This window comes from Labeo rohita, chromosome 8, assembly GCF_022985175.1.
Source record: "Labeo rohita strain BAU-BD-2019 chromosome 8, IGBB_LRoh.1.0, whole genome shotgun sequence".
Classification (NCBI taxonomy): Eukaryota; Metazoa; Chordata; class Actinopteri; order Cypriniformes; family Cyprinidae; genus Labeo; species Labeo rohita.
The window spans coordinates 28228800-28251840 of NC_066876.1; the positions used below are offsets into that span (position 1 = coordinate 28228800).

Here is a 23041-nt window from a genome sequence, read left to right on the forward strand (position 1 = left end):
ACGAACCCCAGGTTGGGAAACCTGATATATATTGATCACTTAACACACACACACACACACACACACACTCACACACGTACACACAAACTAAATAATTCAGTTTGTGCAGTCCTCTTGAAATCAGATTCATGAAGAGGTGAAGTATTGGACTACTGAGACTATGTTTGACCTGTCAGTGCAAATCTGAGCTTCCCTTACTGAGATTTTGTGCTCTAGCAAGTGCTCTTGAAGTTTCTCGAATCCCTCAATGGTTTGCTTTCACACAGGCGAGTGAATTGCTACTTGTTTCTTTCTTTTTTATTTCAGCTGTTTTCTTATGTACGGCCGATTTAAATATGACCTGTGTGAAGTTTACTCGTCGATATTTTCTCCAGCCTCTCTTCATCTCTCTCTAGCATCTGTCTGCACCCCGTGGTGATCTTCTTTTTATTCCTTGACGCCTGCTGCCATGCAGACCTTGCATTTCTCCCTCGCTTCTCGTGTTGTTTTGTCTCTTTCTTGCCTTCGCTCTCTCTCCCTCACCTTTTTTCTTGCGCGGTTGGTGAAGATACTTTTAAAGCCAAGCTACAAGCTACTCACGATTTCAAGTAGCTGATCTTCAGTCAAGCTAGCCTTCAGCGCAAGAAGTCAGTTGCACTACAGGCCACTAACAAAAAGTAGTCCCGCTTCTGACAAAATCTAGTTGGGTTACGTCTCTACTTTTAGTTTGTTACTCCCTAGCTCACTCTTACCCTCTCATTCTGTCTTTCTACATTTTCTAAAAAGGATTACATTCATCCTCTGAAGCATTTAACTGACAAATCCTTCTGAGAGGTCTCCAGTCCCCAGACGTGCTTTTCTTGAACTACACATCCTTGACACTCCAAGCAGCACAGCTAATAATGCCATGAGCAACTTCAAAGGCGGCATTAGAGTGACTGTAACAACTGTGACGGCTCTGATCCTCATAATCAAAGCTGTGATTATCGTTATCATCTGAATGACAATCAGACGATGCCGTATAATGAAATTAACATTGGATTTCGTGCTTTGTTTTTGACATCATTGCAGAATGACCTCACCTCTGCCTGGAGCACCAATCATCACATGGCCAACATATTTGACTTCACGCTGGATGAGCTGCAGAGTTTGAAGAGGTGAATTGGACTTTATTGACTCTACACAAATGTGTTTTTTATTTATTTATTTTTGGGCAATAGAATCATTCATACAAGTCCAAAAGATAGATTTCCACTATTCTCGCAAACATTTTATTTTGTTGTTTTATTTCATTTCATTTCATTATCTATTTTTTTTTAAGTCCAAAGATGGATTTCCACTATTCTGACTTTTATTTATTTGTCTATTTATTCATTTATTTATTTATTTTTATTTTTTTGCAACAGAATCATTCATACAAGTCCAAAGATGGATTTCCACTATTCTCGCAAACATTTTATTTGATTTGATTTGATTTTTTGCAACATACAAGTCCAGAGATGGATTTCCTCTATTCTTGCAAACATTTTATTTTATTTTTTATTTTATTTTATTTTATGTATGTATTTATTTATTTTTTGCAACAGAATCATTTATACAGGTCCAAAGATGGATTTCCACTATTCTCACAAAAACATTTCATTTTATTTATTTATTTTTTTTTGCAACAGAATCATTTATACAGGTCCAAAGATGGATTTCCACTATTCTCATGAAAATGTTTTATTTTATTTTATTTTATTTTAATCTTTAATTTTTTTGTAATAGAATCATTTATACAAGTCCAAAGATGGATTTCCACTATTCTCGCAAACATTTTATTTTGTTCTATTTTATTATTTAATTTAATTTAATTTAATTTAATTTTTTATTTATTTTTTGCGACAGAATCATTTATACAGGTCCAAAGATGGATTTCCACTATTCTCGCAAAAACATTTTATTTTATTTTATTTTATTTTATTATTTTATTTTAATCTTTAATTATTTTAACAGAATCATGTATACAAGTCCAAAGATGGATTTCCACTCTTCTTGCAAATGTTTAATTTAATTTAATTTAATTTAATTTAATTTTGTTTTGTTTTGTTTTGTTTTATTTTTTATTTATTTATTTATTTTTATTTTTTATTTTTCCCAACAGAATCATTCATACAAGTCCAAGGATGGATTTCCACTATTCTCGTATTTTAACATTTATTTTATTTTATTTTTAGAGTGAATACTATATATTTATAATAAGTATCAATATTATTTATTTATTTACAGTGTTTTCCATAGGATTTTGTGAGACTACGGGAGGTGGACCTCGGTCCTTCTAAAGGGGGAAATGTGCATTTTAAAGTTAAATGCATCAGTCTGATGCACTTTAGGAGATTAAAATTAATAGCTCCAACCCATTTTTAATGTCTGAAATGTCAAAGTAAGAAGTCTTTGCATTGACAAAGTACCAGGACTTTAAAATGGACACAAACCTCTTTTTAGTTGTGATATACTGTAGTGTCTGAGTCTGCATTACATTCACAAAATATTATTAATAATGCATATATTACTATTTTAATACAGCTGCACTGTACAAAAAATGTAAATGAAAAATTAGTATTTCATAATACTAGGAAAAAAATACAATACTTTTTTCTTAATTTCTTCACTTTAATTTTGGTTAATTTCTGGTTTTTAGTTATTGTGAAAAAAGGTTTACAAACACTATTTAGTCAAATACTGTATTCATCTGTCCACAAAAAATGTTAAATTAATGTGCAAATGTGAAATTATGCAAATGTAAAAATAATGCGTAACTGGTGCTCGTTGCTTACCCAAATGCAAATGTTAAACTCACAGCACATGCAGACATGGAGTTTGTTGTATTCACTGTGAACTGATATGGCGAAAACACTAACAAACTAATATGCAGTACTACAGACTACATGTAGAGAATAATCGACAACAGGCCGTTGATTTGTTCGAAAATAATCATTTTTGCATTGTGACCCCATTACCATCTCAGGTTTCCATTTTTTTCTAATAATTCACACACCTCAAACACTGTTCAGATGATGTATTTCAAGACATCCATCAGGTTTTTTGTCATTAAAACAATCATGCGAGTAGGATTGACTTCTTACAGATCTCATCCCACACAACATAATTTTAGACCTAGTAACAGAGGTTTTTAATAACGCAGTTATTAATGAAGTTATTAAAGTCAGAGAGATATTAAGCGTGTAACAAAACTGTAAATTCATCTGCTCCAACAAAAGAAGTGTTATGATCTCACTAGTGAGTAATGACAAATTAGTTTTTAAGTTGCTAATCTATTTTACTGATAAAATCGTACAAGAGCAGCGCTGACAACGTTTTTGTGCATATATTTCGTGTGTCTGTACTGTGTGTGCATTTGTAAGGGAGAGAGAAAGAGAGTATGTGCTTTCCATACATCATAAAACATAATTTTGTGGCAATAACATGGAAATAATTAGCTGTTTTTATCCTATTATTTACTATATTTATTTGGTTGGTCAGTGTTATTGTGGGTTTTGGTTCTTTTGCTGTTTTCGAAATTACTGAAATCATTTGGCGAAGTGATACAGACATGTAATGCAGTCAAGACCTGCCTGGAACTACTTTAGCCATGCGTTTCCCAGAAACTAATTGCACACGTAGAACATTCGTCAGTCAATCGGATTCAAACATTCAACAGCCCCGTAGTATAAATGGATCTAAATCACAGCATTTTGAGATTTGATAAGAGCACTAAGCCATATTGTGCTTTCAATTTTAGTTTACTTGACAGATTCTTTGCCAAAAGCAATAGAGCAAAACACAACATTAAAGAACTTTTATGTTATTATGAGAAGTGTAAAAATATTTTCGGTTCATAATGAAACTGTGGTGGGACAGATTAGACCATGGCGGGCAGCCAGAATCTAGGTACTTAATGGAAAATGTTATATTCATATTATTTAATTATATATTTTAGCTGTATTGTTTTGAGCTCTTGTGTTACATAATGTCAAAAAAATGTTGCACTGATGCCAATTTTTTAATAGGTAATCTTTTTTTCTGATAAAAAAAGTTAAATTATAGCTGCAAGCAGCGTTTACCGGTGTGCAAGTGCTTAAGGCAATTAAGCATATAAGGAAAAAGACAATACATATTATTTAGCAAGGCTGTACCCATCTAAATCAGTTATTTAAAAAAGCATTTTTGGCCAATCCAGGTAATTTACCATAGAAGAATTATGTTTTTAATGTTTATGACTTACAGCAGCTGTAAGTCAGTTTTTTGAGTTTTCCTTAAAAGGAGAAGTCCACTTCCAGAACAACAATTTACAAATAATTTATTCACCCCCTTGTCATCCAAGATGTTCATGTCTTTTCTGTCTTTCTGAGGAAAGCATTTCAGGATTTTTCTCCATATAATGGACTTCATTGGGGCCCTGATTTTGAACTTTCAAAAAGTAGTTTAAATGCAGCTTCAAAGGGCTCTAAATGATCCCAGCCCAGGAAGAAGGGTCTTATCTAGCGAAACGATCTGTCATTTTTTTTTTTCGAAAAAAATGTTCACTTTTTAAGCACAAAAGCTCATGTAGCACAGGCTCTGGGATGCACGTCCACGACGCTATGAATCACGTCTAAGTTCATCGTCTGTCTACTCCGGCTCAAAAAGGTAGAGTATGGCAAAAAACTCCATCTTATTTTTCCTACAACCTCAGAATCATCCAACATCGTTGTACCTTTTTGTTTGTAAACAGCGTTTGACTCACTTGCACTTCCTTAGTCTTTGCGCGTCTGCTTTGTAAACACTGGGTCTGTGGTTCCACCTACGTTCCGCGTGACCTTTCGACGTGATTTAATAGTACGTAGCATTGTGGACGCGCATCCCAGACTTAGTGCTACATGAGCTTTTGTGCTTATACAAATTTTTATTTTCCAAAAAAAAAATGACAGATCATTTCGCTAGGTAAGACCCTTCTTCCTCAGCTGGGATCGTTTAGATCCCTTTGAAGCTGCATTTAAACTACATTTTGGAAGTTCAAAATTGGGGCACCAATGAAGTCCATTATATGGAGAAAAATCCTGAAATGCTTTCCATAATTTCTTCACGATTGAAGACAGAAAGACATGAACATCTTGGATGACAAGGGGATGAGTAAATTACGTGTAAATTGTTGTTCTGGAAGTGGACTTCTCCTTTAAGGCTTTATAGGATTTTGGGTAAATTTGAACAGGCCCCTTTTTTAAATGACACTGTAATAGCATTCCAAAGGGTAAATTTCAACTTTTTTTTGATAATTATTGGCCTAGAAAGTCCAGAGCATTGTACTGCAGTGTTGTTTTCTGAGATTGAGCGAAAAACCTAGAACTAGTTTGCAAAAGTAGATTTTTTACACCTTCCCAATCATTTAACAAACAACTTGATTGACAGCAGTGGTTCTAGTGGTTCTTGTCCGGAATGAGGAGTTCTATCGTATGATATGGATATCGCATGATGTACAATCGTTTACGCCCTTGAAAAATGCAATATTGCCCCCCCCAGTGGCTGATTTCTTTCAGATTTCTCTCAGACCTTTGTGGCTATGAGTCGAACAGGCCACTGAGTTTCATTCCAATTGGTCTCCGTTAACTTTGTCTGAAGGTTCTCAAACTTCATTGGCCAATGACGGCCATGTTTCTTAAGATATGCGAATATTCTTGTATACACTTGTGGCACTTCGGACATAAACCAATTACGCCAATTTTCATGTAGATAGGACAAATGGTTGCACAGTTATAACCATTTTTATGTTTTTTCCATCTTATAGCACCACCAAGTGGCCAAACTCTGCAATGTTTTCCAATTGACATTGAGCTCTTACATAAGTACATTTGTACTCTCATTCTTTTCAGGAGTTATAGGCATTTTACTAAAAGTGGCCCTGCCCCCTTCGAACGTTTTGGCGTCCCTTTGCGTCGAAAGTTCAACTTTTTTTGATAATTATTGATATTCACTTTCTAGAGAAACGTTCTGCACTGGTTTGGTTCCGATTGGACGGAAAACCTAGGACTAGTTCGCAAAAGTAGGTTTTTTAAAAAATGCGAAAAAAACATGAAAATTTCGCCAGGTTCACTGAGGCATGTGTTTTGTCTGACATGAGCCAATGATTCCAATTACATAAGGCACTTGAGCCTGTGACTGTTTGGGAGTGAGCGATTTCATACTTTTGATAGCTGTAGCGCCCCCGTCAGGCCGATTGGGGCGAGCCTTGGTCACGTTGTAGGCAGAGTACTACCATCCCTCAAAGTTTCAAGTCTCTACGACTTACAATTTGGTCTGCATGATCAGTTTTATCAGTTGAGATCGTTGATCCGTGACCATTCTTACAATTACAGGTTTTAGAACCCCTAAAAAGAAGAGGTAATCAAATTAGCTGAAGTATTTAGTTCACAAATAGGCATTGCCATATGGATATATAAAGTGTAAACCTTTTTTGTATTTTTTTTTTCCAAAAATAACTATATACTGTCATAAAAATGACAAAAACTTTTATATAAAACATTTGTCACCACCCATCCCTAATGTCTTTTCATCCATGTGATTTGCATTTTAAATTCAGTGCGGAAAATCCATAATCATGCTATAATATTGCATAATCAATGTATGTTGTCCTCTTAGTGACTTCATAATCGGTTGGGACCCCGAGGCACGTCGTAACAATTAAGCGCATAATACAGATATTCTCATGCTTTGGGTTTGATGGCTCATTTGATAAGTCTGCCCTTTCATTTTTTGATAAAGTCGCCTCACCTGTGCTAAAACTGCCAGAAATTAATTGCCGCCTTTCTATCAATGTACATAATGAGGTCTCAATCAAATTCAGTCTACCTTCATCAGTCTGTCTCACGGCAACAGACGGCACGCTTAACCTTTTCTCATTACCTTTGATTTGAATGCTTAAGCATCTATTTATTGGCTTTCGAACAATCATGCTCATTTGCATCCATTTCCCTTTGAAATATCGGAAAGGTCTCTCACTGTTTCCCCAATCACAACCCCACCCCGCCGAAAAAATATATTTTTTTTATCAACACGGCGGGTGAAGTGATTTAATTATACTTTTCTGTAAAGGTTATCGTCTCTCAAACAGGCCTGAATAATGAGAGAATTGGAAACACTACTGGGGCACACAGAGCTTTCAGAGGCGAAAGCGGCTGTCTGAGAGGGATTGTTGGGGAGTATAAAAGAGAAATCTGGAGTTGGTTTCGGCCATAATAAAAAGGGCACGTTGGGTTTCATCACAAAGCCGTGAACTGTAGTTAATGACTGCCGTCCTTTGAATGCTAGTCCTGATAAACTCTGTTATAGTCACAATCCCAGTGCTGAATAATGTGCTGAATAGCAAGCAGCAGGTCGGATCAACTGTATTCTTTTGTATTCTTCAGTAGCTCTTTGTTTTGGCCTCTTGAGTACGGCTGAGATTAAACTCACTGAGAAAAACGAGATTAGTAACATCAAGTCAAATTGAAACACCTTTTCTTCAATTATTGTTTAGTTTGGAAATTTTCAATTAAGATGATTTAAAAAAAAAACTGAGCCCAAGTTTAATTACTGTTAGTTTAGAATTATTTATATACTATTATAGTATTATTATTATTATTATTATTATTATTAAAAGGAGAAGTTCACTTTCAGAACAAAAATTTACAGATCATTTACTTACCCCCTTGTCATGTTCATGTCTTTCTTTCTTCAGTCAATAAGAAATTTGTTTCTTAATTCCCAATTTTTTTATCCATATAGTGGACTTCAATGGTGCCCCCAAGTTCTTCCAAACTTCCAAAATGCAGTTTAAATGCAGCTTCAATTGACTGTAAACGATCCCAGCGGAGGAAAAAGGATCTTATCTAGCAAAATGATCAGTCATTTTCGAAACAAAGTGACAGTTTATATACCTTTTAACCTCAAACACTCATCTTGTCTAAGTCTGCGCAAACTCGGGTTTGTTTTTTCGGGTTCAATAAGGTCAACGCAGTTCAGGTATGTCAAAAACCTCCCATCTTGTTTTCTTCCCCAACTTCAACATCGTCCTGCATTGCTGCAGAAGTACCGACCCAGTGTTTAAAAAAGGTAAAACAGCGATGTAGGACAATTTTGATGTTGAAGAAAAAGACGAAACGGGAGTTTTTCGACATACCCTAACTGTATTGACCCATATTAAACAGACTATGCATTTGCATTGCAGAGAGGAGACAAGACGAGCGTTTGAGGTTAAAAAAATAAATAAATTGTCAATTTGTTTAAAAATGACCGATTGTTTCACTAGATAAGGCCTTTCTTCTTCGGCTGGGATCGTTTAGAGCCATTTTAAGCATTTAAACTGCATTTTGGAAGTTCAAACTTGGGAGCACCATTGAAGTCCACTATATGGAGAAAAATTCTGGAATGTTTTCCTCAAGAAACATCATTTCTGATAGACACAAGAAAGACACAAACATCTTGAATGACAAGGGGTGAGTACATTACCTGTAAATTTTTGTTCTGGACTTCTCTTTTTAATTAGCTTTTATTTTTATATTTTCAGTTTTATTTTAGTTTTAATATTTTTGTGCTTTTGTCATTTTTACTAGATTTTTAAAAATATATTTCTATTTATCTTTAATAATAATAATAATAATATATCTTATAGATATATCTTTTTCAGCTATGTGCCAGCATTTTAAATTAATTTAAGTTTTATCTAATATACATTATTGTTAAATATTTGTCTGATTTATATTTCAGTTCATCATGATTTTTTTTTATCAATTAATGAAAACTATTTTAATAGTTTTAGTTTTAGTCAACTATGACAACACTGCTTTTAATCAGTTAATCAGTTCCTGATCAGTCAAATCAAGCTCTGCCTTTTTCTCTCATTTGGACCCTGGACCACAAAACCAGTCTTAAGGATCAATTTTGTGAAATTGAGATTCATGCATCATCTGAAAGCTGAATAAATAAGCTTTCCACTGAGAAATGGTTTGTTAGGATAGGATAATATTTGGCTGAGGTACAACTATGGGAAAATCTGGAATCTGATGGTGCAAAAAAATCAAAATATTGAGAAAATCGCCTTTAAAGTTGTCCAAATTAAGTTCTTAGCAATGCATACTACTAACCAAAAATTAAGTTTTGATGTATTTAGAGCAGGACATTTACAAAATATCTTCATGGAACATAATCTTTACTTAATATCCTAATAATTTTTAGCTTAAAAGAAAAATCGATCATTTTGACCCATACAATGTATTTTTGGCTATTGCTACAAATATACCCATGATACTTAAGACTGGTTTTGTACAAGTTTTTGCTCTAAATTATGTCACAGTATGGAATTAAAATGGGTTTCTTTGTTTCATGCTGACTGTAAATGTTTGACAGTTGAGTCACTGAACACTTTGTTTGTGTTTCTTTCTTGCTCGGTCTCTTCCTTCATTTTCAGCACCAGTTCAGGACAGACGTTCAGCATGGACCAGGACTCCACCGACGCAGCCAGCACTTCTGGTTCTGCCACCACCAGCGTCTCCTATGACTTCAGGTACACTTTTTTAAGATCTGCAGACTTTGCATAATCTGTAACAGGAAACAACAATTATGTATTTGCTAAAGGAACATTTCTTATTGTTTTATATTTGTCAATTCTCTGTGGCACAGACTAGAATATAATAATCATGTTCAGTTTCTGTTGTTTGGTCAGAGCAGATGTATTTTAGTACAGCTTTTATGGAGCATCTTTTCACAGAATTAACTCATCAAAGATTTGCACCCTCAGAGTGTTGCTGCAAAATTAAGATGCGCTGAGAATTGTTTGGGAAACATATTGTGAATTTTTGAATGAAAATAGAATGAAATCACTAGGTGCTGAAAGACTTACCACTAATATTTTGTATGCTTTTTATGTACAGTAGTACAATAAAAGTATGTATATTTAAATACATATACTTACAGTTTGTGCATCCATTTACATTTTATAAAAATTAAAAACATTAACACAACACAGTACCAGTTTCCTGCCAGTGAAAGTAATTTAGTCAGTTGTCCATCAGATAACTAATTGCCCATACACAATTGTATAATATGTATATATATGAAATATATGCTCATATAGAGTAAAAACATAAGTGTACATATATGCAAAGCCATATATAAAGCCTATTAGAAAATGGAACAATTTCATATATTGACATATAAATTTGTATTATAAAAAATGTGTGTGTGTGTGTGTGGGTGTATAATCTAGATATACACTACCAGTCAAAAGTTTTTGAACAGTAAGATTTATAATGTTTTTTAAAGAAGTTTTTTCTGCTCACCAAGCCTGTATTTATTTGATTAAAAATACAGCAAAAGCAGTAATATTGTAAAATATTTTTACTATTTGAAATTACTGCTTTCTATTTGAATATATTTTAAAATGTAATTTATTCCTGTGAACAAAGCTGAATTTTCAGTATCATTACTCCAGTCTTCAGTGTCACATGATCCTTCAGAAATTATTCTAATATGCTGATTTGCTGTTCAAGAAACATTTTTTATTATGATTCTTATTAATATTTAAAACATTTTTTTTTCAAGATTTTTGATGAATAGAAACATCCAAAGATCAGCATTTATCTGAAATAAAAAGCATTTGTAACAATATACACTATACCATTCAAAAGCTTGAATTCAGTATATTTTTTGGGGAAACAAATATAGAAATTGATACTTTTATTTAGCAAGGACGCTTTAAACTGATCAAAAGTGATGATGAAAGACATTTATAATGTTACTAAAGATTTCTATTTCACATAAATGCTGTTCTTCTGAACTTTCTATTCATTAAAGAAACCTGAAAAAATTCAACTCAGGTCTTTTCAACATGATAATAATTATAAATGTTTTTGAGCAGCAAATCAGAATATTAGAAATGATTTCTGAAGGATCATGTGACTGGAGTAATGATGTTAAAAATTCAGATTTGAAACCACAATAATAAATTACATTTGTATTCAGATAGAAAGCAGTTCTTTTAAATAGTAAAAATATTTCAAAATTGTACTGTTTTTGCTGTACTTTGGATCTGCAATCCAGGCTTTGTATTATTATTATTTTTAAAACAGCTGAGTAGAATTTTTTTTTTTTCAGGTTTCTTTGATGAATAGAAAGTTCAGAAAAACAGCATTTATCTGAAATAGAAATCTTTTGTAACATTATGAATGTCTTTATCATCAATTAATAACATGCTTGCTAAATAAAAGTATTAATTTTTATTAAAATTTTAAATGCTGACTCCAAGCTTTTGAATTGTATAATGATATAATGTTACAAAAGCTTTTTATTTCAGATAAATCCTGATCTTTGGATCTTCCTATTCATCAAAGAATCCTGAAAAAATGTACTCAGCTGTTTTAAATATTGATAATAATAATTATAAATGTTTCTTGAACAGCAAATCACCATATTATAATGATTTCTGAAGGATCTTGTGACACTGAAGCCTGGAGTAATGATGCTGAAAATTCAGCTTCAGTCACAGGAATAAATTGCATTTAAAAAAAAAATATTCAAATATAAAGCAGCTGTTTTAAATAGTAAAAATATTTCACAATTGTACTGTTTTTGCTGTACCTTGGATCAAATAAATGCAGGCTTGGTGAGCAAAAGAGCCTTCTTTAAAAAACACTGTAAGTCTTACCGTTCAAAAACTTTTGACTGGTAGTGTATGTCCTACATTACATTTATATGTTGGTGCGAAGCTGTTTGACAAAAGTTACATTGTTTGCCATCTTTGTATGTATAAAATATCTGGCCATCTGGCAACAGTTTCACAAATATGTTTGTTATGTAAGAAGCCTTATATAAAATTATAATTATGACAGATTTGCATTGAGCTCAGTGTTAGCATATCTCTGTATATTTTGATACACAGTGTTCTTTTTTTTAAAAAAAAGCAACTGAATGCATTAACGTATTAGGTGCAAAAAAATTAATTGAAAAAAAAATGATTGAAATTCTTGCTCACGTCACAGCTAAAATACGAGCTTGTTTAGCCGTGGGGCTGTAGATTCAGCAGCAGCACAAAATGCTGGTGTGATGTAATCCTACACAGGCCGTTGCAAATCACTCGCACTCTTGTAGATCCTTGCAACAGCGTGTTTTAAATAAGTGAAGTTAAAGCCACGCACCTGACATACGAGGTCAACCCAGTGCATCTCTTCAGTCAGAACATTTACCCTGGATTAACCGGTGACCCGCTGGTGCCTAACCCTAACCTACAACTTAAGTAGGTTTTGCGGTTTGATTCTGATGCGAGCCTAAGGGATTCAGGGAGCTAATTTGTCATGTCACTTGAAGTGGTGACATCAATGATTGCAACTAAACCACCGGGCCACCAGGGTGCCTCTAACCACTTTGCTTTTTAATATACATGAGCTCGAGCATTAGACAGTTTGACTCGGTCGCTGGATTGACCGTGGCGGGTTTGCTGAAATTCCAGGCCTGTATCCTCTCCGCTTTTCATCTTGCTCTTTCACAAGTGTCCTCTTCACGGCTACACTGCAGCATGTGCAGTGTAATCAATATTGCTGTAGTGGGACAATTTGGCAGCGCTGCTGTCACTGTAGATTCTCACCTCCCCTGCTGGGGTTGCACTCTGCTGCCCACGAGTTAAAGAGGAATAACAGGCGTCCATCACCACCTGATGTTGTGTGTAAACCGCCTCTGACAGCTCGCAGAGAAATATGCTGTCAGATTATGGATTATTTATTGTTATGGCCACTTGTTTGCTCCGGTTTATTTTAAAGATGGAGTCTGTGGAGGCTGAAAATGGCAGTGAAAACATGCCAGAATTGAGGATGTCATCGGTCAATTTTGAATGTTGATGTCAGTCTGTCAGCTGTTGGGGTCACGTATCTGGGTTTGCTGAAGGTCAGAAACTTAAACGAATATTGTAGGTACTTTCAAGCTCTACTGTTGGCATGTAATCGATTACCACAGGTTTGTTTGGGTTGTGCCATTTTTCCACAAACCATCAGTGCGTATTAAGTGAACAGGAAACAGGTTAAGGGTAATAGCTTAAAACAAAAGTCTAGCAGGTAAGCGAGCCGAAGCGTCTACGTAGTCATGAAAAACCTAGCAGGGATAGCAAGAAATTTTAAAACCGTATATGTAGGAGGAAATTAATATATTATATTGAAAAGGAAATTAATCTATTTAAAAAATACATACATTTCCATTCAGAACATTAGATTTTTTTAAAGATTTTTTTATGTATTTGAAAGATGTCTCTTATGCTCACCATGATTGCTTTTTTTTAATTAAAAATACAGTAAAAGTAATATGAAATATTACAGTTCAAAATGTAATTTATTCCTGTCTTCAGTATACTAAAATTATTATAATTGTTATTATTATTATTTGTTCTACTTGTTTAGATCAGAGCGATTGACAGCATGGCACATATAGTACATTCTTTAAAATAATGTTTCGCTTAAAAATTCTAGTTGTTATTATTTTCTCACTCTCATGTCACACACGCTGACCCAACAGCTGCTCATTTTTTATATTAAAATTAATTTTAATTCTAATATAATTAAAAAATATATTTTATGATTTTTTTTAAATACATTTATAATATTTAGAATTAAAATATAAAATCGAAAAAAAAAACTGATTTGTATTTTATATTTAGGTTTTATATATAGTGAATATATGTTATATAGATGTTTGTGATTCAAAATATAACATTGCTTTTGAATGCAGACTTTTTAACACAATAAAAAAAAAAATACTCACTGTAGTCACGGATTTTAATTTTATTTTATTTTATTTTATTATAACTGCAAAGTTTTCTGACTCATTTTGTGATGGGTACATTCCTGGCACACAGATATAATCTGCAAATATTTTTCATATTTTCTGATTTTTAGTCAAATTCAGATTTTTGCTATTAAAATGGTAAAATGCGTGAAACATTATGTTTTAACTAGTTACAGTTTAAAAACAGAATGTGAAGCTTTTTTTTTTAAGCTTGTTTAGCATTGTTTCCATTTGTAAGAGTACTGACTGGCAGCATGACACATGTAGTACATTCTTTAAATTAATAGTTCACTTAAAAATTCTAATTATGTTATTTTCTTACTCTCATGTCACCTACTGACCCAACAGCTGCCTGTTATTTAAATTTGTTTCCATTTTAATTTAATTTTTAAAAATATTTTATGAATAACAAAAAAAAAAAATCATAATATTTAGGATTCAAAAATAAATCTTTAAAAAAAACTGTATTTTATATTTAGGTTTTAATTTATAGTGAATATATGTTATATTGATGTTTGCTATATAACATTGCTTTTGAATGCAGACTTTTTAACACAATAAAAAAAAAAAAAAAAACAACAACTACTCACTGTAAGAAGTCATGGATGTTATTTTATTGTATTGTATTTTATTTTATTTTATGAAATATATTTTAGTAAATATTTTAAATATTTTTCATATTTTTTGATTTTGGGTCAAATTCAGATTTTTGCGTGAAGTATTTAACGTGAAGTATTTAAAATTTGTAACTTGTTTAGCATTAATACTGATTGACCATGACACTGACTTAACTGCTTATTATTTTTTTATTTAATTTTAATTTTAGTTTAATTTTTACAAATATTTACTGAACATTTTTTAAAACAAATGCATAATATTTAGTGAACAAAAAAGAGAGAAATATATAATATGTGACCCTGGACCACAAAACTAGTCTTAAGTCACTGGGGTATATTTATAGCAATAGCCAAAAATACATAGTATGGGTCAAAATTATTGATTTTCTTTTATGGCAAAAATCGTTAGGAAATTAAGTAAAAATCATGTTCCATGAAGATATTTTGTAAAATTCCTACTGTAAATATATGAAAACGTAATTTTTGATTAGTAATATACATTGTTAAGAACTTTATTTGGACAACTTTAAAGGCGATTTTCTCAATATTTAGATTTTTTTGCGAACAAATATTGTCCTATCCTAACAACCATACATCAATGGAAAGCTTATTTATTCAGCTCATGTATATTCAGATGATGTATAAATCTCAGTTTTGAAAAACTGACCCTTATGACAGGTTTTGTGATCCCTGGTCACATATAAAAATATACATAATCTTTTTTTTAAAAAAAAAACTGATTTGTATTTTATATTTAGGTTTTATTTATAGTGAATATGTTATATTCATGTTCGTGATCCAAAATATAACATTACTTTTAAATGCAGACTTTTTAACACAATTTAAAAACAACAACAACAAAAAATTACTGACTTATGTCATGTAGTTTATTTTATTTTATTTTGTTTTATTTTAATTCCAAAGTGTCCCGACTCCTTTTTGTGGTCGGTAAATTTCTGGCACAGAAATATAATCTGCAAATATTTCTTTTTATTTTTTGATTTTGGGTCAAATTCAGATTTTGCAATTAAAATGGTAAAATGCGTGAAACAGATTACGCCTTACCAATGCATGAAAGAGTCATACAGAAGTAACCATGTTTTATTTTCTAACTTGTCATAGTTTAAAACAACTGAATGTGAAGCATTTTAATGTTTTTTTTTTTTTTTTTTTTTAACTTAGCGTTGTTTCCATTTGTACCGATTGACAGCATGACACATACAGTACATAGATAAATAGTTCACTTAAAAATTCAAATTCTGTTATTATTTTCTCACTCTAATGTCATCACCATAGCCTTGAAATCTCATTTGCATCTAGTTGAGATTGAAAATAATTATTGGGAAAATAAAGACAGAATTTATTTCTGTGTGAACTGCTCCTTGTATAGGTGTATTCTTCCTCCAGTCTTTTTTTTCCCCTCTTGCCCCTTTAAGCTTTACTTTCATTGTGGAGTGTTACTGACACTACAGAGCAGAACTTGTGTTCTCTTGTTGAGTCACCACTGTAAGTCACCACTTCTTCACAAGCTCATCATATTCGTGCTAGTCATGCCTGGTGTCCTGCAGGCCACATACTCACAGAGTTAGTAATCCCTTATACTTGTCCTCTATTTTGTTTTTGTTTTGTCACCCACTGCGCAAGGCCTGGAGAAACCGCAACCAGAGACAGCGAAGGCCCGCGTGCAGAACATGAAGTTGGATGGCTGGCTGGTTGGAGACTGCCAAATGGCCCCACTCACTCTTTGATATCTTTCCCATAGTTTGTCTTATTTATTTTAGGATATGAACGCTCATTAGTATTCTTGCAGTGTTCCTAAGGGTGTTTGGAAAGAGGCGGAGAGAGAGGGTGGAGGAAAATAAACATGACTTGGATTTTCTCGACTGGAAAAGTTGTGAGGGTCGACAGATCCCTGTCCCCTACTGTGCATCCTCGTCGTGGGCTAGATCAAACACTTCACAAACACATATCTGCTTTCTGCGCTTGGCTTTCATGTACTAATGCCGTTTAGCTCTACGTCCCATTTTAGCAGCTGTAATGATTTTTGAAATGGAGGTTCTCAGCGTTGGATTTTGATGTCTCGCTGTGATTTCCCATGTTAAGCATGCCCTTGGGCAGAAATGTGTGGTCATTATGGGGTTTATGCAGATTGGAAACTCCCCAGAAGATTCGCAGTATGAGAAAAAAATACCTAAAAGTCCAGTTCTGCTGCATGACCTTTAAAATGCCATAACGCCCACAGAGGCAAGTGAAAGGGGACGGTGAATGGCTAGGAAGTAAAATTCAGTGTTAAACAGGGACATCTTGTGGTAGGCAGTATAAGTGCATCTATAAAACTATTAATTTCTTTGTAAAACAAAAGAAGAAAAAAATGACTGATTTTACTATATTTTACTATATAACCTATACCAGGCTGTATACAGCAATTATACAGGAAGTATATATTCCATTATGAACATAGCCAGGCTTGATTTTGTTTTGATTATGGGATTTGATTGTATATTGAAGATATCATTTTGCCCCACATCTGCAAAACGGTTACAGGAGCAGAAAAGTTGTTTCAGAATATTTTGCTTTTTTGGAAAAAAATGAGTCAAAGGCAACTTCTATGCTTATATTCTTTTCAGGAAAAATGTGGGCAGTCGGAAGAGGAAGTTGCCCTCTTCTAATTACACCGTGCTGGCCACAAAAAGAGAGATGGTGGAGCGTGAGCTCAGCCCCATCAGCATGCCTGGAGAGGAGAGTAACGTCATGATGGAGAACAGCATCGACAGCCACACCTTTGAGAGCATCAGCGAGGACGATTCCTCGCTGTCTCACCTCAAGTCTTCCATCACCAGCTATTTCGGGGCGGCCGGTCGGCTCACCTGCGGTGAGAAGTATCAGGTTCTGGCTCGTAGGATCACACCTGAAGGCAAGGTGCAGTATTTGGTGGAGTGGGAAGGAACTACACCTTACTGAATATCACAGAACAGAGGTGTGAAACAGATGGGCCGCAAAGGAAGGTGTCACGCGGGCCCCCTCCCCCCCATAGTTTCTCCGTTTTGCTTTTCTGACAGTCATAGTTTCGGAGTTCTAGTTTTGTTTTCGTTGTTCTCCACAAACCGCATATAGTGTTTTTTTTTTTCTAATACTCTGGTCTTTACTCATGTGGGACATTAAAGTCTTTGCAGTGTCCTTTTAGGGCACTTTAAACAAACATCATTCTGTCTAGTAACATATACTAACCTTACAGTCTAACATCATTACTAGCTAGCAGATAAAGTACAGTATTATACAACATGAAGTCATTTCACTTTAGTTTCGGGATTCAAACCGTTTAAAAGCATTCGCCCCTTTGAGTTTCATTTCCTGTTATTCACAATGTCAAAGTTCGAGTTGTAAGTTTAGTGTTCATCCAAAAATGAGCGTTTGCTGCAAATGTACTCACTCTCAGGCCATGCAAGATGTAGATAAATTTTTTCATCAGAAGAGATTTGGAGAAATTATCACTTGCTCACAACTGGATCCTCTGCAGTGAATGGGTGCCGTCAGAATGAGAGTCCAAACAGCTGATAAAAACATCACAGTGATCCATAAGTAATCCACACAACTCCCAGTTGATCAGTTAACATCTTGTGAAATGAAAAGCTGCATGTTTATTACAAAAAAAAAATCCATCAAGGCATTTTAACTTTAAAACTATTGAAAAAAGCCTCCTGTTGTCCATTCATATCAAAATCTAACATGTTTGTTTAGAACTGCTTTAGACTGTTTTTGCTTGTGAGCAATGCTTGATCTGTGCATATCTCTCTCCTGATTCAGACAAGGTGACTTTTTCATTGAAGAAAGTAGTATTATGGACAGAAAACTTGATGGATAGAAGTTTTTTTTTTTTTTTTTAAGATTTTTGCCTTTATTATAGGACAGATCATAGCAGACAGGAAACGAAGTGGGAGAGAGAGAAGGGGGCGAGATTGGGAAAGGTCCTCAAGCTGGGATTCGAACTCGGGACACCGGCGCGCTGCCCACAAGGCTAAATCTTAATGATGGATTGGTTTCTCTTCACAAGATTTTTGATGAACTGGAGTCATGTGGATTACTTGTGAATTGTTGTAATGTTTTTATCAGCTGTTTGGACTCTCATTCTGACGGCACCCATTCACTGCAGAGGATCTGTTGGTGAGCAAATGGAAATGCTAAATTTCTCCAAATCTGTTTTGATGAAGATCTTGGATGGCCTGAGGGTGAGGAAATTTTCAGCTCATTTTAATTTTGGGGTATTTTATTCCTTTAAAGTAACTTTTGTTTTGTTCTCTCTCAGTATTTCTTCAGAAGGAATATGTAGCGATTTGTACACATTTGTTTGTTCATCTAAAATTAAGAGTACAGCGGTACTTTTTAGCTATGTTAAAATATTAGCACTTTCGTTTCTTTCCTGTTCAACCATCATTTTTGAATTTGTTCTAGGTGATTATATAACCAAAGTGATGCAAATACTGTTTTGAGAAGTATTTTTCTATTTTATATGCGTTTGTTTGCTCTGGCATGTCAGATTGGATGAACAAGACCTGCTTTGAGAAAGCAGAGTGAAACTGAAAGAGGAAAGTGATCATTTGCATTTAATTAGCAATAGAATTTAGGCTCTTTTCAACATTTGCCCACATATCAATGTCAAATCAATGTTTTTAGAAGATCTCCAAAGATTGTTATGTTTGAGATGGATCTGGAAGTGGATACATGCACTTCTCGGATGATTGGATTGACTGGAAAATTGAAAGTTATGTGAAGTTTTAAAACTGACTTCATTAGTTTTATAGTACACGACATTATAAATATACTTTATTATTTACGTGTATATAATTGGATATAAGATTAGCCCCATTTTATTATTGCACTATTAACATGTTTTATCAGCTATGCAAGCTATTATTGGATAAATTGACCTATATTTTCTAATTGATTTTAAAGAAAAACAAATGTATAAAAATATATTTCAAGTACTTACTTTTTACTTTTATAATATTTCCCCAAAGGAAAAGCATTTGTGAATTTGAAAGACAGCTTTTTGTCAACAAAACATGATGTTTTGTATCTTTTGTATGTCAACTCACATTTAACCAGGTTTAGAAGAAAAACAATCTATTGCATTTGTATACGATTAAAATCGAGCAGTTTTTAATGCTTTTATGACAATTTTTCTACACAGCACCCTCAAAACCGTGCATGGAAAACATGTATATCTGTTTTTTGGAACAGTGTTCAAACATGTTAAATGTACAAACTTGCATGTGTCATTATTCATTCATTCCTGTTTCTGAACATTAAAACTGTCAACGATAATTGTGTCTCTCATGTATCTGTACAAACATTTTTACGGTGTGTTAATATTTATTCTGCAAAATACAGACAGAAATATAAATGTGAACAGTGAAGCACAATAGCCATGAATATCTCGACTTTTCATCTCATGTGAGTCAGAAGAGAATGTACGTTTCAAAAGTGTAGTATTGTTTTTTTATTGCAAAGAAGGTAATCTTTCATTTTCTGAAAATTATAGTTATAGTTTTAATGAATTAATAAACACCTGTATGTCAATACTACAGTCATGCGGTCATGCATTTACACATCTTTTGGCAAAAGGTTAACTTATGAATATTAATTACATGAAGCTTACGTTCCTCTATAACCTTTCCAGAACGTCCAGTAACCTAGCTAATTAATATTCATGAACCAAACTCCACCCAATCGTGTACGCCTACTAAACGAACGTAACGCTAAGCGATTAATATTCATTAGCCAGGTCTTCACGTTATGTTATGAGAGGAAACAAGTGAATAAGGGTAAAATCCCCTCGTTTTTGTCACATGTGATTTAATACAGTCATTGTGTAACTTGTTCTCCAGAATTAGTATAAACCTGCCAATTCAAAATAACCGTCTGAATAAAAGAGCCTTTCAGGCTAGGTTCTTTTTTTAAAGAGAGAGAGTTTAGTGTTTGTGGACAGATTAGTTGCTTTCTTCGCCAGAGAGTTTAATCCGTTAATTTAATTAAGGTATTACATGACGTGTCTCCCTGTGTCCCCTTCACTCTCGGTGACCCGCACACGCGTCTCAATGAAGCACGTCAACAATCTGCACGCGCAAACCAGCGTCATTAGTTTTACATTTTTCAATAGTTAATTTTGATGACACATTTAAACAATATGCGGCGTCCATCAGGTGTGCAGATGTCCTGGAACCTTACATGTTAAAAACTAAACACTGACAACATGTTTAGTGGTCCTACCGCTATGTCAACACACATCACCCGCTGTCAGCACCAGGGCTGGATGAGAGTCACCGGTAAGTACGTCACTTGTTTTGATCTGGAAGGAGTTTTTCTTAAGTAGTGTTTATATGTAATGAATGTTTCCGGCTTTTATGAATAAGTTTGTTTGCCATGTGTTTACTTCGGTTGTTTTTTGGGTTTAGTGAGTATAAGAGCGACTGGGGCTAGCTGTCACACATTTTACAGAAGTCAGTATTTCTTAGTGCATACATTTGTTTTGAAAGTCAGTTCCTCAGTGTACACATGCCTTTAAGTCTCTATAAAAATGATTGAACATTATTACATTAAGGTCAAAAGTTTACATACGCCTTCATTACTGATCCATATTGGTTTCATTACTTGTGGACAATTGGATTTTAAAATAAACCAAAATAACAGTCGAGGTCAAAAGTTTACTTACACCTTGCAGAATCTCCAAAATGTTAATTAGTTTACCAAAATAGGGGGGGTCATACAAAATGCATGTTATTTTTTATTTAGTACTGACCTGATTATGACAATTCACATAAAAGACGTTTACACATAGTCCATAGGAGAAAATAATAGTTCAATTTTTAAAAATGACCCCATTCTAAAGTTTACATGAATGATCCACAGCTGTGTTTTGTGTTTTTCTGTGTTTTTTCAGAAAAATCCTTCAGGTCCTACAAATTCTTTGGTTTTTCAGCATTTTTGTATATTTGAACCCTTTCCAACAATGACTGTATGATTTTGAGATCCATCTTTTCACAATGAGGACAACTGAGGGACTCAGATGCAACTATTACAGAAGGTTCAAACAGTCATTAATGCTCCAGAAGGAAAAATGATGCATTAAGAGCTGGGGGGTGAAAACTTTTTGATTTTGAAGGGTAAATTTAACTTATTTTGCCTTGTGGTAAACATGTAAGTATCTTCTGTAGGGCAGTGCTAAATGAAAAAATATGATATTTAAGCAAAATAAGAAAAATGTTCTGTTCAAAAGTTTACACCCTTGGCTCTTAATGCATCGTGTTTCCTTCTGAAGCATCAGTGAGCATTTGAACCTTCTGTAATAGTTGCATATCAGTCCCTTAATTGTCCTCAGTGTGAAAAGATGGATCTCAGAATAATACAGTCATTATTGGAAAGGGTTCAAATACACAAAAATGGTAAAAAACCAAAGAATTTGTTGAAAGAACAGCGGGCAGCTTAACTGTTCAGGACAAACAAGGGACTCCTGAACAACTGTTACTAAACTAAAACACAATGACACAATATTAAAAATCAAGCATATGTAAACTTTTGAACAGGGTAATTTTTATAAAATCAACTCTTATTTTCTCTTCTGGACTATATGTAAAGATCTTTAATGTGAAATATCTTATTCGGGTCAGTACTAAATAAAAAATAACATGCATTTTGTATGATTCCTCTAATTTTGGTCAAATAATTAACAATTTACAGATTCTGCAAGGTGTATGTAAACTTTTGACCTCAACTGTAGTTGAAAACATTGGTTGACTTTTTGTCATGTCTAAGCATTAATGGTCATTAAAGCTCTTCAGAAAAGTCTAGAGAGTAAAATCTAGTATTAGTACTAAAAAAAGTACGATATCAAATAGTACTGTAAATACCTTCATTATTAACTCTTTTCTGAATGTATGAAATAGTGGTTTTCTTGTGTTCTTTGTTTTGTAGTTTTATGCAAAACTAACAGAAAACTATAAATATTCTAATTTTAGTTTAGTGGACTGAATTCACAAAAAAAAAAAAAAAAAAACATTCAGAAAGGCATTTTAAATAAATAACAAACATTAGTAAATCAGGTATCAAGCCTTTTAAGTGTGTTATTGCAAACAAACAGATGTCTTATATTGTTCATGTGGCTCAGGAATATATTTATATCTCTGTGTCTTGCCCTTTAAATGATTTAATCATTTTCCTAATGATATATAAACAGTTGTAAATGTCATGGATGAGAGCACAGCCCCAGAGGTGCACTATAACTGGCCAGTCTCTTAAATTTCATTTTTAAACTCAGTAAATTAACTTAAACCAATTGAAGCTCTCTAATTCAGTTAACCTGACATTGTGCTTTTATACAAAACAACAATCATGCAACTGAATCTAGGCCAAGCAGGAAGGATTGTCCATTCATAGAGCTGTATGCCAGTTGGCTTTATGACCACTAGGTCACTTTCTGCTTTAGCTGCTTAGACTCACACTCCTTGGTCTTATCATGATAGCAACTGATCCTTAAATGTCTCATCATTTTTTCTTATTTTTCTCTGCTTTACAGACATGAAAGGTTCATCAGTTCACTGGATATCATGTGGACAGCCACTTTCAGAACCAAT

General features: G+C 33.7%; 2 protein-coding genes across 3 annotated transcripts in view; both read left to right on the forward strand.

Annotated features, from left to right (window-relative positions):
* Window positions 1-18148, forward strand: part of phf19 (PHD finger protein 19) — a 45014-nt gene extending 26866 nt beyond the window's left edge. For both annotated transcript variants that reach the window (XM_051118235.1, XM_051118234.1), the window contains 3 exons: window positions 1051-1136; window positions 9440-9535; window positions 17042-18148. In XM_051118235.1, the coding sequence (XP_050974192.1) occupies window positions 1051-1136; window positions 9440-9535; window positions 17042-17375 (516 nt within the window). In that variant the 3' untranslated portion in view covers window positions 17376-18148. The remainder of the gene's footprint in view (window positions 1-1050; window positions 1137-9439; window positions 9536-17041) is intronic.
* A 2355-nt stretch (window positions 18149-20503) lies between these two features.
* The window catches only part of dab2ipa (DAB2 interacting protein a), a 140804-nt gene continuing 138266 nt past the window's right edge, over window positions 20504-23041 (forward strand). The window contains 2 exon segments of the mRNA XM_051118233.1: window positions 20504-20737; window positions 22984-23041. The exon segment at window positions 22984-23041 is cut by the window's right edge and continues 64 nt beyond it. Of these exon segments, the coding sequence (XP_050974190.1) occupies window positions 20665-20737; window positions 22984-23041 (131 nt within the window). The 5' untranslated portion in view covers window positions 20504-20664.